The following is a 13276-nucleotide window of genomic DNA, read 5'->3' as shown; positions in this document are numbered from 1 at the left end:
TACTGCACTGACTCTGGATCATCGGCACCTCTTCTGAATAAACTGGGTCACGTCCTGGTGAAAGTGAGGGTGTACTGATCCCAGTTCAGTTTGCTGGAACGCCATGTCAGCAGAATGGCATGTGGCCAGGGGTTGTGGTGAACTGATTGGCTGGGCTGCAGTCTGCCTGAAGAGCGGAGATGTAGAGGTAATAGAAAACACGTTGAATGGGCTGTGAACCAGACAGACGGGAGACGGAGGGAGAACAAGGGAGAGGAGACAAGGAAGACTTGTTTTGGTGACCTTTACCGATTAGCTAGATTTAAAATGGAACAGAACTGAGTTTTTTCCATTTCTGCTGAGAAGAAATTAAGTAGTGGATAGAGATAGTATACAAAAAAATACACTGGGTTTTCTCAGGGAGGTTTTGAGAATTCTGCTCTGGTGTGTATTGAAGTCCATAAGTATGTCCTCTAATCTAACCCGTTTGAAGGATGTACAGTAAGACTAAGCTATTGAAATGATAAAAGAACATGTGTTGGTCAGAAATAAAGTTTGAAAACATGATCTGTTCTTCAAGAGAACACATATTTGTCTTGTAATCAAAAATGACGTCTGCTGGCCTATGTTTTCCATCAGGACCCGAGTCTGAGCTCCAACCCAGAGATGTCCGATCGAGTGCCTGTCAGGACCACAGTACTCTTCATGACAGACTGGATGTAGTGGAGAAGGTGGAGTAGTAATCACAATGCTTTTCACGGTCTTGTTTGGTCACACGTTAAACAAAACACATCTAACAACGCCTTCATAATCACTTTATAAGGCATATGTTTCTGCGTCACAAACCACTCATAACCAAACATCATAGCATAATAGAAGGTGATATAACAAGTCCTTACATATGCTGCTTTTATAAATGTGGCGTAACCTTTATGGCACTCTTTAGTATGACATCGTAGTATTCTTCTAAATGATTTATGTCGTAGGACTTAAAGGGTTCAATCAGAAATTCGATCTTTGAAGGAATTTGGAAGATTTCCCAGTGGTTTGTAACATTAATACTGTATATCAACTTGTTTTTCGTTTGATCGACGGCCAAACTATCTGCACTATTTCCTTTTAAGGATCTGATTTTTCAGCTAAAGTGCCCATCCAAACGACTCAGCAGTGGAATTAGCTCAGTTACTAACATTTCTTCCTCTTTAAATTCACGCCACCCAGAGAGTATTGATGTTGAGTCAGTATTGAGTGCATCTGAGGAGAATCTATCCCCGGCGGGTAGCCTAGCGTTTAGAGAGGCGAGCCAGCAACCGGAGGGTTGCCAGTTTGAATCCCGGGTCTGACAGGAAAAATATGTTAGGAAATGAGCTGATAACTGGAGGGTTGCTGGTATCAAATCCTAGATGCTGTTGTGCCCTTGAGCAAGGCACTTAAACCCTCAAAACAGCGGTGGGTATAGGATAGTTTAAAACAATGGTAATAGCTTCAGCTTGTACATTGATATGCTATATGGAAACTTTGCCATATCTTACTTACTATCCAATTCTTTAAAGAGATTCTCCGGTACTTTTTAGTAATTAGTTCTGAAAGTAGGCTCACGACCCAAAAGTGATCCCCGAAAATTGCTTACTACGTCACATACAGTGGGGAGAACAAGTATTTGATACACTGCCGATTTTGCAGGTTTTCCTACTTACAAAGCATGTAGAGGTCTGTAATTTTTATCATAGGTACACTTCAACTATGAGAGACGGAATCTAAAACAAAAATCCAGAAAATCACATTGTATGATTTTTAAGTAATTAATTTGCATTTTATTGCATGACATAAGTATTTGATACATCAGAAAAGCAGATCTTAATATTTGGTACAGAAACCTTTGTTTGCAATTACAGAGATCATACGTTTCCTGTAGTTCTTGACTAGGTTTGCACACACTGCAGCAGGGATTTTGGCCCACTCCTCCCTACAGATCTTCTCCAGATCCTTCAGGTTTCGGGGCTGTCGCTGGGCAATACGGACTTTCAGCTCCCTCCAAAGATTTTCTATTGGGTTCAGGTCTGGAGACTGGCTAGGCCACTCCAGGACCTTGAGATGCTTCTTACGGAGCCACTCCTTAGTTGCCATGGCTGTGTGCTTTGTGTCGTTGTCATGCTGGAAGACCCAGCCACGACCCATCTTCAATGCTCTTACTGAGGGAAGGAGGTTGTTGGCCAAGATCTCGCGATACATGGCCCCATCCATCCTCCCCTCAATACGGTGCAGTCGTCCTGTCCCCTTTGCAGAAAAGCATCCCCAAAGAATGATGTTTCCACCTCCATGCTTCACGGTTGGGATGGTGTTCTTGGGGTTGTACTCATACTTCTTCTTCCTCCAAACACGGCGAGTGGAGTTAGACCAAAAAGCTCTATTTTTGTCTCATCAGACCACATGACCTTCTCCCATTCCTCCTCTGGATCATCCAGATGGTCATTGGCAAACTTCAGACAGGCCTGGACATGCACTGGCTTAAGCAGGGGGACCTTGCGTGCGCTGCAGGATTTTAATCCATGACGGCGTAGTGTGTTACTAATGGTTTTCTTTGAGACTGTGGTCCCAGCTCTCTTCAGGTCATTGACCAGGTCCTGCCGTGTAGTTCTGGGCTGATCCCTCACCTTCCTCATGATCATTGATGCCCCACGAGGTGAAATCTTGCATGGAGCCCCAGACCGAGGGTGATTGACCGTCATCTTGAACTTCTTCCATTTTCTAATAATTGCGCCAACAGTTGTTTCCTTCTCACCAAGCTGCTTGCCTATTGTCCTGTAGCCCATCCCAGCCTTGTGCAGGTCTACAATTTTATCCCTGATGTCCTTACACAGCTCTCTGGTCTTGGCCATTGTGGAGAGGTTGGAATCTGTTTGATTGAGTGTGTGGACAGGTGTCTTTTATACAGGTAACGAGTTCAAACAGGTGCAGTTAATACAGGTAATGAGTGGAGAACAGGAGGGCTTCTTAAAGAAAAACTAACAGGTCTGTGAGAGCCGGAATTCTTACTGGTTGGTAGGTGATCAAATACTTATGTCATGCAATAAAATGCAAATTAATTATTTAAAAATCATACAATGTGATTTTCTGGATTTTTGTTTTAGATTCCGTCTCTCACAGTTGAAGTGTACCTATGATAAAAATTACAGACCTCTACATGCTTTGTAAGTAGGAAAACCTGCAAAATCGGCAGTGTATCAAATACTTGTTCTCCCCACTGTATGTGCAGATATGTGCACTATGTCATTTCTCTCTCAATCGTTCTGTGTGCATCTTGCTAGCTGTCACTCTAATTGCTTGGGGGCTGGCCCACGTGGGGGAAAATGTAGGGAAAATGGCACCACACAGCTCCAGAAAACAATTGTTTTCATACTAGGGATTTCGTGGGTAATTAAGGTAAAACAGTAAATCTGCTCATAGATTATGTATGTATGAACTACACATTGACACATCCAGCTCAAAGCGGGAGTTTAACAAAATACTTACTAGACGCTAAAGTTCCCGGAGCATTTCTTTAAGATCGACACTCAGGTCTAGGTTAAAGGGATAGGGCCTAAGAATCAATGTGAGTTGGGCTGATAGATGGTCCCTGTCTGTCTCCTGCAGCATGTAGAGGACACAGTACAAAAGCTGGAGGCTGAGCTGGCCATGCTGCTGGACGCCATAGAAGCCCCTGAGTGGAGTCCCCTGCTGGAAACTGTTGGAAAACCTGTGGTGGACATCCTGGACGGCCAGGGACTGGGAGAGAATGGCGACTCCTGAGAGAGGAAGAGGAGAAGATCTCTGTTGAGCAGCTACTAATGCTACTTCACTCTAGCTTTAAGAAGTGATGAGCGTGTACCTGGCTAGGGAAAACAATGAAAGACTAATGTACAGTCTCTGCCGTTTTGCTGAAGTTGTATTTTGTAAGTAGACAAAAACGGTATAAAACAAGCCCTTTAAAGTGTAAACACAGGCTTAGTATATATTCTGTGGTACAGTCGATAGATCACAACACTAAAGCTTATTTTTCCCCGTAATACACTGCTCTATTCCTCGGGCACTCTCATCCTTTCTCTCGTCTTTGGCTAAACTTGAATCCCTACACCCAGGGGTAACTGTGTCCCCAGCCTCTCAGGATGTTTACATCAAAGTCGTAAACCATTGATTGCTTTATCTGGTAATGTCTTGTTTTGGGTGGGATTGACCCTTTTCTGTCCCATGCCGCTCTTCCGCCCCCTGGTGTCAGTCAAGAGCGACACATGCAGCACCGAGTCCTTGCCCTTTACCACAGATCAAGAATCAGGTGACCCTAACCCCCAATCCTATACCAAACCACTAGGGGGCTGTAAATAATACCTGACCCTGTATCCGTGGTTAGGGACCACTAATAATCTCAATGTGGATGAATGACAAAAACAAAATCATTACAGAGACTACTAGAAGGAATGTATTTATTTATCAAAGCAGTTAAAGCAGTATGTTTCAATACACAGAGCAGTTTGAATAGGTACAGTACAAGGCTTCCACTGAGACCCAGGCTAGTTGCAAGTGTATTTATTTAGTCCCCATAAAAATCTTACAGAACATGTTCAAAATCGGATCACAAAAAGGAGAGTGGTCATAGATCATCAAACCAGTTATTTTTGTTCTTAAAAATAATGTACACTATTTTACTAAATGTTTCTACAAAGATCAGACACTAATGTTAGATGTGAGAGCGTTGATCCTTATCCAGTTCACGGTAAAGGTGCTGTGGTAGCTGGTCACTCGCTCTGCAGCAATACTGTTTGAAACACCCAGGTAAATATACTTACAACAATGTTATCCAATAAACTACAATGTAAACACATTGGTAAGAACATATTTTAGATTTTTGCGAGTTAGGCAAGCAACATCCGATCAGGAATGGAGATGAATTTTAGATACCAAGGGAATGATGTTAGGCTACAATATTGTTGAAAAAAAGCTACCCAGGGTCCTATTAAATTCAATGACTATTCATTACAAATACTAGACATAATTACATGGCCATTTCTAGCAGTGGAGGCTGAGCATCCAATCAAGTTTTTTAATCTAATCGTCATTAGAGAGGACAATGTAAAGACATGTCGAAGAGCTGTATATATACTGTATATAATAAACCTGTGTTTTGAATTGAAGAGTAGAAGAAGGATATCAAGGATCTGAAAGGATTCTGTATGGAGGAATGGTCTAAAATCCCTCCCAAGGTTCTCCAATCCATAAAACATTTTTTTTTAAATGTCTCAGTACCGTTATCCTCATGAGGTATTGAAAGGTATTGAAAAAGGGTGTCAATAATTTTGACCCCTACCTTTGAAAAAAGTCATAATATGATAGTATATGCCATTTAGCAGACACTTTTATCCAAATATGAAAGTATTACTTGTTAAACAAAATCTCTTTCTCTGAGCATTTGTATTAGTATAAAATAATATAATTTCCCAAACATTTTTAGCTTATAATATAGCTCAGTATTTGAATTATTTATATGGTCATTTTTGCTAATCTTTTTCAAGGGTGTGAATCATTTCAGACCCCACTGCATGTATATATATATATATATATACACACAGTGCATTCGGAAAGTATTCAGACCCATTGACTTTTAAAGTTTTTGTTACGTTACAGCCTTATTCTAAAATGGATTCAATTGTTTTTTTCTCATCAATCTACTCACAATACCCCATAACGACAAAGCAAAAACAGGTTCAGACTTTTTTCAAAAATGTAAACTGAAAAATCACATTTACATAAGTATTCAGACCCTTTACTCAGTACTTTGTTGAAACACCTTTGGCAGCGAGTTTTCTTGTGTATGATGCTACAATCTTGGCACACCTGTATTTAGGGAGTTTCTCATTCTTCTCTGCAGATCCTCTCAAGCTCTGTCAGGTTGGATGGGGAGCGTCGCTGCACAGCTATTTTCCGGTCTCTCCAGAGATGTTCGATCGGGTTCTTCAGGTCTCTCCAGAGATATTTGATTGGGTTCAAGTCCGGTTTCTGGCTGGGCCACTCAAGGACATTCAGAGAAGCCACTCCTGCGTTGTCTTGGCTGTGTGCTTAGGGTCGTTGTCCTGTTGGAAGGTGAATCTTCGCCCCAGTCTGAGGTCCTGAGCACTCTGGAGCAGGTTTTCATCAAGGATCTATCTTTCCCTCAAACCTGACTAGTCTCCCAGTCCCTATCGCTGAGGAGTGGCTTCCATCTGGCCACTCTACCATAAAGGCCTGATTGGTGGAGTGCTGCAGACATGTTTGTCCTTCTGGAAGGGTCTCCCATCTCCACAGAGGAACTCTGGAGCTCTGTCAGAGTGACCATCGGGATCTTGGTCACCTTCCTGACCAAGGCCCTTCTCCACCGATTGTGCAGTTTTACCGGGCAGACAGCGCTAGGAAGTGTTTTGGTGGTTCCTAACTTCTTCCATTTAATAATGATGGAGGCCACTGTGTTCTTAGGGACCTTAAATGCTGCAGAAATGTTTTGGTACCCTTCCCCAGATCTGTGCCTCGACACAATCCTGTCTCAGAGCTCTATGGACAATTCCTTTGACCTCATGGCTTGGTTTTTGCTCTGACTTGCACTGTCAACTGTGAGACCTTATATAGACACGTGTGTGGTTTTCCAATTGTCCAATCAATTGAATTTACCACAGGTGGACTCCAATCACATTGTAGAAACATCTGAAGGATGATCTATGGAAACAGGATGCACCTGAGCTCAATTTCAAGTCTCATAGCAAACGGTCTGAATACTTATGTAAATAAAGGTATTTCTGTTTTTTATTTTTAATACATTTGCAAAATTGTCTAAACACCTGTTTTCACTTTGTCATTATGGGGTATTGTGTGTAGATTGATGAGGAAAAACAACTATTTAATACATTTTAGAATAAGGCTGTAACTTAACAAAATGTGGAACAAGTCAATGGGTCTGAATACTTTCCAAATACACTGTGTGTGTGTATGTGTATGTATATATACACTATTGGTCAAAAGCTTTAGATTACCTACTCATTCAAGGGTTTTTCTTTGTTTTTACTATTTTCTGCATTGTAGAATAATAGTGAAGACATCAAAACTGCGAAATAACACATATGTAATAATGTAGTAACCAATAAAGTGTTAAACAAATCTAAATATATTTTATATTTGAGATCATTCAAATAGCCACCCTTTGCCTTGATGACAGCTTTGCACACTCTTGGCATTCTCTAAACCAGCTTCATGAGGTAGTCACCTGGAATGCATTTTAATTAAGAGGCGTGCCTTCTTCAAAGTCTTGAAGGAGTTCCTACATACGCTGAGCACTTGTTGGCTGCTTTTCCTTCACTCTGTGGTCCAACGGATCCCTAACCATCTCAATTGGGTTGAGGTCGGGTGATTGTAGAGGCCAGGTCATCTGATGCAGCACTCCATCACTCTCCTTGGTCAAATAGCCCTTACACAGCCTGGAGGTGTGTCATGGGTAATTGTCCTGTTGAAAAACAAATGATAGTCCCACTAAGCGCAAACCAGATGGGATGGCGTATCGCTGCAGAATGCTGTGGTAGCCATGCTGGTTAAGTGTGCTTTGAATTCTAAAGAAATCACTGACAGTGTCACCAGCCAAGCACCCCCACACCACCTCCTCCATGCTTCACGGTGGGAACCACACATGCGGAGATCATCTGTTCACCTACCCTGTGTCTCACAAAGACACGCCGGTTGGAACACAAAATCTCAAATTTTAAGTCATCAGACCAAAGGACAGATTTCCACCGGTCTAAAGTCCATTGCTCATGTTTCTTGGCCCAAGCAAGTCTGTTCTTATTATTGGTGTCCTTTAGTAGTGGTTTCTTTGCAGCAATTCGACCATGAAGGCCTGATTCACGCAGTCTCCCCTGAACAGTTGATGTTGAGATGTGTCTGTTACTTGAACTCCGTGAAGCACTTATTTAGGTTGTAATCTGAGTTGCAGTTAACTCTAATGAACTTATCCTCTTCAGCAGAGGTAACTCTGGGTCTTCCTCTCCTCTGCGGTCCTCATGAAAGTTTCATCATAGCACTTGATGTTTTTTCTGACTACATTTGATGAAACTTAAACATTTCTTAACATTTTCCGGATTGACTGACCTTCATGTCTTAATGTAATGATGGACTGTCCTTTCTCTTTGCTTATTTGAGCTGTTCTTGCCATAATATGGACTTGGTCTTTCACCAAATAGGGCTATCTTCTGTATACCACCCCTACCTTATCACAACACAACTGATTGTCTGAAACGCATTAAGAAGGAAAGAAATTCCATAAATTAACAAGGCACACCTGTTAATTGAAATGCATTCCAGGTGACTACCTCAACAAGCTGGTTGAGAATAACAAGAGTGTGCAAAGCTGTCATCAAAGGGTGGCTACTTTGAAGAATCTCAAATAAACAAATCAAAATATATTTTGTAACACTTTTTTGGTTACTACATCACTCCATATGTGTCATTTCATAGTTTTGATGTCTTCACTATTATTCTACCACAAAAAAAATTGTAAAATTAAAGAAAAACCCTGGAATGAGTAGGTATGTCCAAACTTTTGACTGGTACTGTATATGTATGTATGTTATTTAGCAGCCATTTTCACATAGCTAAGACCAACTAAGGGCATACTTAAACACTGCCCCAAACCTTTGGGCTTATACCTTTTCCATATACATAACTAAGCACATAAAACTCAAACTTACCCACATTGGAGCATAATTACTGACTTATTAAAACATCCATTTAAGGAAGGAAAAGCCTGTGCACTTGAACATATTCTTAAGACAAACTACGGGTTGTCAAAGGTTACTGCATACAATCTAAAATATTATACTATCCATATAACACTGGGAATAAATTATTTGTACAGTTGTAGGTCGTAAATCTTGTTTTTAGCAAACCTAGACATCACATAGACAGGCAAACAGGGCAGGGCTACACTGATTGGACGAGGCGAAATTCAAGGTATGCTACTGCCATAGACTTAGTTAGACGACTCATCTTGGTATCTATCCCATTATAGCGTCACAGCATGGGCAGCGCCATTGAAGTGGCCAAATTTCTTCTTCTTTTGTGTTTGAAAAATGCATACAGCTTATATTGGTGATTTACCACCACCTGCAGTGCAGGAGTCCTGAACCACATCTTGTGTGTCATTTATTGTGGCCACTAATGGCATCGATACAGCTTAATTAAAGCCATTTACCAACCAGGTAATCCAAATTGAAGTAGAAGCAAATGCTCTGATTATTAACTTATTGCTCCCAAGCCATAGGAATCCCCACCCAGTTGACTACTTTAAAATTGAGGAAGCCCTCAATAGCAATGTCCATGAAAAAACAGATTACCAAGTAAAGATCTCTATCCATCTCTATGGCCGAAGCTTGCATGTGCACATACTGTAAGCCATGCAAACCCTAGCACTTGGCTCTGCTACAAAATCAGATTAAAACCTTGAATAGAGGTACATGCAGGGTTTGAGACACTATCGTTGTAGTTAATGCACTTATTTTTATAGGAACTGCATTTTTTCCCACCTCACCTCTTTTTAAGAGGCAATTTGATTTTTTATTATATAATGAAATACTATTTAATCCCTCCCAAAAAACATTCCTTTATCTATAATCACAATAAATGGTTGTATACAAATGATAGTATTTTCACTTGCTGAAGGAACAGTGGTTCTATGCACAACAGAGAGGAAACATACATTCACACACTCAAAGTTCCTTAGAAATGACTATGCAAATGGTAGAAAAGCTTTGGCATATGTGCCTACAAGTTGTGCCTGCACACTTGGAAATAAGATCAGTACAACAATGTATGAAGGTTTGGCTTCATTACAACTCTTAACTTAGTAACATTGACGTTCATTTAGTAAGAAGTCCCACATAAAACTGTGGAGAGTTAGGCTAGTCTATTTACACGTGTTACTTAGGGTTTTAAGGCGGACTATGCTACATGTTCCCAGATGCCCATGCTGAGAGTAAATGGCACCACCTTAAATGTACCACTGCCAAGTTTCAACTACACAACTCAAAATACTGCCCAATGATACATTTCTATATGAAGTGATCGAGACAATCATATTTAAGAGACAATTGTCAAATTCCACTAGGTTATAGTTATTGTCGTCCATTAAAAGGATAATGATCAATTACGAGATTCTTTTGTGGCTATTCGAAAGAAGTTGTTCATTTCTGATCCATAGAAATAGAATGACTAGAACGACTGATCCGCTGTTAGTGACAATGTTTATGTTTAACAGGTAAGAACTAAAGCAGTACGAGCATGTAGCCCACAACGGAACAGTGTGAGAAGAACAGCATCTTGGCAACAGTCACAGAGATCGATGGTGAGGGAAAGCCTTCCATTTACACCGCAGTTGTACTTAGGGCCTTTGGAAATCTAACACCGTAGGGGAATATGTTTTGGTGGAGGAGCGTAATCGCTGTAGGAAAATCAAACTGGCATGCTGATGCATAATGTAGATATAATTACGTGTGATGAAAGGCTATTGATTAACAATCAACACCATTTAAAGTGGTTTTACAGTATTGAACTAGTGATTTATTTACACTTGCAAAACCTCCTTATCCTTAATGGCCCATACAGTATTATATGCTAATAAGTCTCACTCTGCAACTGGAAACAGTATTAACCTCTTAAAGTCTCTATCCACTGCACTACCTTAGAAATAGAATCACATAGAACATAGTAATATAATAGCAATCCTATTTCTATGTGCACTACACTGTATATTGGCATTGTGATACAATTATATATTATCATTGAAATGAAAGGCATTTGGAGAAGGTAACCCAACAACAGTTCTATTGTAGTTCCGAATAGGGTGCACAGAGAGAATGAGAGGGATTGAACGAGCTACACAGGCAAAGAAAACAAAGAGTGCCTAACTCTATTTGAATAATTCAGCATGTGAGTTTGCAGTGGGAGCTACATCTACTCGAAGGGCTGAAAGAGCAGGGAGGCTCTTCTCAAAAAATATCTTACACTCTTAAACCTGGCTCCTATTGCTCTGTATGTCATCAGGCTCATATACTGTGTCTGTGGCTACTGCTGCTTGTTATCCCCTCTCGTAATGATACCTTACCTTCATGCTATACTGTACGTTGCATAGAAGAGAGTTAGCGCTTACTCTAGGGGCGCGGAGGGCAGGACCGCTCTGGAACCTGCAGTCCCATTCATGCCTTAACGATGGATGCTACAGAAGAAGAAATAGGGGAGCCATTTTGTGTCCTGCTGTGTATTGTTGTTCTGCTGTGCGTCCCTGTTCCCACAGTCATCATGGCTACATAGGAGAGGTTAAAGTATCTGTAGGCATGGTTACACACACACACACACACACACACACACACACACACACACACACACACACACACACACACACACACACACACACACACACACACACACACACACACACACACACACACACACACACACACACACACACACACACACACACACACACACACACACACACGCAGCAGCAGCAGCCTGTGAGACCACCAGGTGGCGGTGCTAGGAGCTTCCAGGAGAGGAGCAGACCGAGCCGCACATGCTCAGTTTGGAGGAGGACTCAGGTTCGGGTTCGGGATCCTCGTCCTCTGTGCCTCCCTCAGCCTCTCCGGATCCGTCTCCATCACCATCATCAACCCCCTCGGCAGCTCCTTCACACTCCCCTCCCTCTGCACCCTCCTCCTGACTCTTTTTCAACCTGAGAGACCGATGCAGACACACACACAGACAGACAGGACAGAGAGAAAAACCCATTTGTGATTAAAATACATAGTGGGAGTCTAAAGACTATGATATACTCTGTTCAGAAATGATGCCCAAGAAGTAAAAATAGAACTCAAGCTCCATTAATTACAGCAATAAAGAAACTCCATTTGCCATGCAGGAAGAACTCCAAATTATGCTGCAATCTCAGAGACTGGTAAATAATGAATGAGGTATTCATTTAGATCAGGGCTGAACCAATATTCTCTCCCTCATGATCACAGAGCAGTCCCATGTAGGGCTGTGGCGGTTACGAAATTTCATCAGCCGGTGATTGTCAAGCAAATAACTGTCGGTCTCAAGGTAATTGACCGTTAATTAACATAAACACATTTAGCATCTCCTGGCTTCCACACATAGCCTACAAGACATTTTAAAAAGTCAAATAAATCCATGTAATACACAGTACCAGTCAAAAGATTGGACACACCTACTCATTCCAGGGTTTTCCTTTATTTTTACCATTTTCTACATTATAGAATAATAGTGAAGACAAAACGATGAAATAACACATATGGAATCATGTAGTAACCAAAAAAGTGTTAAACAAATCAAAATATATTTTGATGACCACTGCAGAATACTTAGTGGTTTTTGAGGTCGGTTTGGTTTTGGTTTAATTATTTTAAAAAGTTGTATTTTTACATTTTATTTTTATAATGACAAAATGATTTTAGCTTTTATTTATTGATTTATTTTTTGCTTTTGAATGGAAATTAGTTAACATTCAATAGCCAAAACATTGAAAATATTCCATTGTCTCTGTCAAATCCACATTAAGTAGACATAAATAGGAAATTACTATGAAATAATAATATATTTCAGTTATTTATACTGTACTGCTTGGCATTCCTTAAAGTCATCATCTCATCTCGGCTCAGGCAGTAGCAGCCAGCCAGCCAGACCATCTAATGTTATCTCCGTGCTCCCCATACTGTACTGTCTATAGTCATCCTATTCAGCTTGGCAAGTCCGACTGAGTATGCTGCAGAGCTTTCTGGCTAAATCATTTTACTGGTTCTTCAAAATAGATAAGGCATACTTTCACGAATTGTCTCTATCCCTCTCATCATTGTGTTGTGTACTGTACGTTCCTCTCTAATGCGGTCTATGCAGATCTAACCTGAAGTAGCAGGCATAAAAGTGTATCTGTCTGAGACAGAAAGAACAGGTGCAATGGATTATGTTCATTGTAGTCAATTACCACGTTTCTGCGCTGAACTAGGTTGAGTATTTGCTTAATGAAGACCAAATCGCTCTTCAGCCCAGCGTCCCATATAGTTCTTGACTTGATTTCTCTCATTAATTATTTGATTTCTCTCTAGAGAAAAAAAAAAAAAAACTTCATGGAATTGATGTAATTGAACCAACGTCGGTGAATCAGTTGTTTAATAAGAAAGTTTAGATTTAAAAAATGGGTTAATCGCTCAGCACTAATAGAGGAATGTCAGTGTCA

The 13276-nt window shown here is 40.8% G+C and overlaps 2 protein-coding genes across 2 annotated transcripts in view; one reads left to right on the top strand and one right to left on the bottom strand.

The window, feature by feature from the left end:
* Positions 1 to 4046, top strand: part of LOC139562103 (placenta-specific protein 9-like) — a 7734-nt gene extending 3688 nt beyond the window's left edge. Inside the window, exons 3-4 of the mRNA XM_071379450.1 lie at positions 619 to 710; positions 3613 to 4046. Of these exons, the coding sequence (XP_071235551.1) occupies positions 619 to 710; positions 3613 to 3768 (248 nt within the window). The 3' untranslated portion in view covers positions 3769 to 4046. The remainder of the gene's footprint in view (positions 1 to 618; positions 711 to 3612) is intronic.
* A 376-nt stretch (positions 4047 to 4422) lies between these two features.
* The window catches only part of LOC139562102 (serine/threonine-protein kinase 32C-like), a 161483-nt gene continuing 152629 nt past the window's right edge, over positions 4423 to 13276 (bottom strand). The window contains exon 12 of the mRNA XM_071379449.1: positions 4423 to 11755. Coding sequence (XP_071235550.1) covers positions 11560 to 11755 — 196 coding nt within the window. The 3' untranslated portion in view covers positions 4423 to 11559. The remainder of the gene's footprint in view (positions 11756 to 13276) is intronic.

The sequence above is a fragment of the Salvelinus alpinus genome, chromosome 32 (assembly GCF_045679555.1).
Source record: "Salvelinus alpinus chromosome 32, SLU_Salpinus.1, whole genome shotgun sequence".
NCBI lineage: Eukaryota > Metazoa > Chordata > Actinopteri > Salmoniformes > Salmonidae > Salvelinus > Salvelinus alpinus.
Note: the sequence above shows the minus strand (reverse complement) of the source record. Positions and strands in the feature narration are given on the sequence as shown.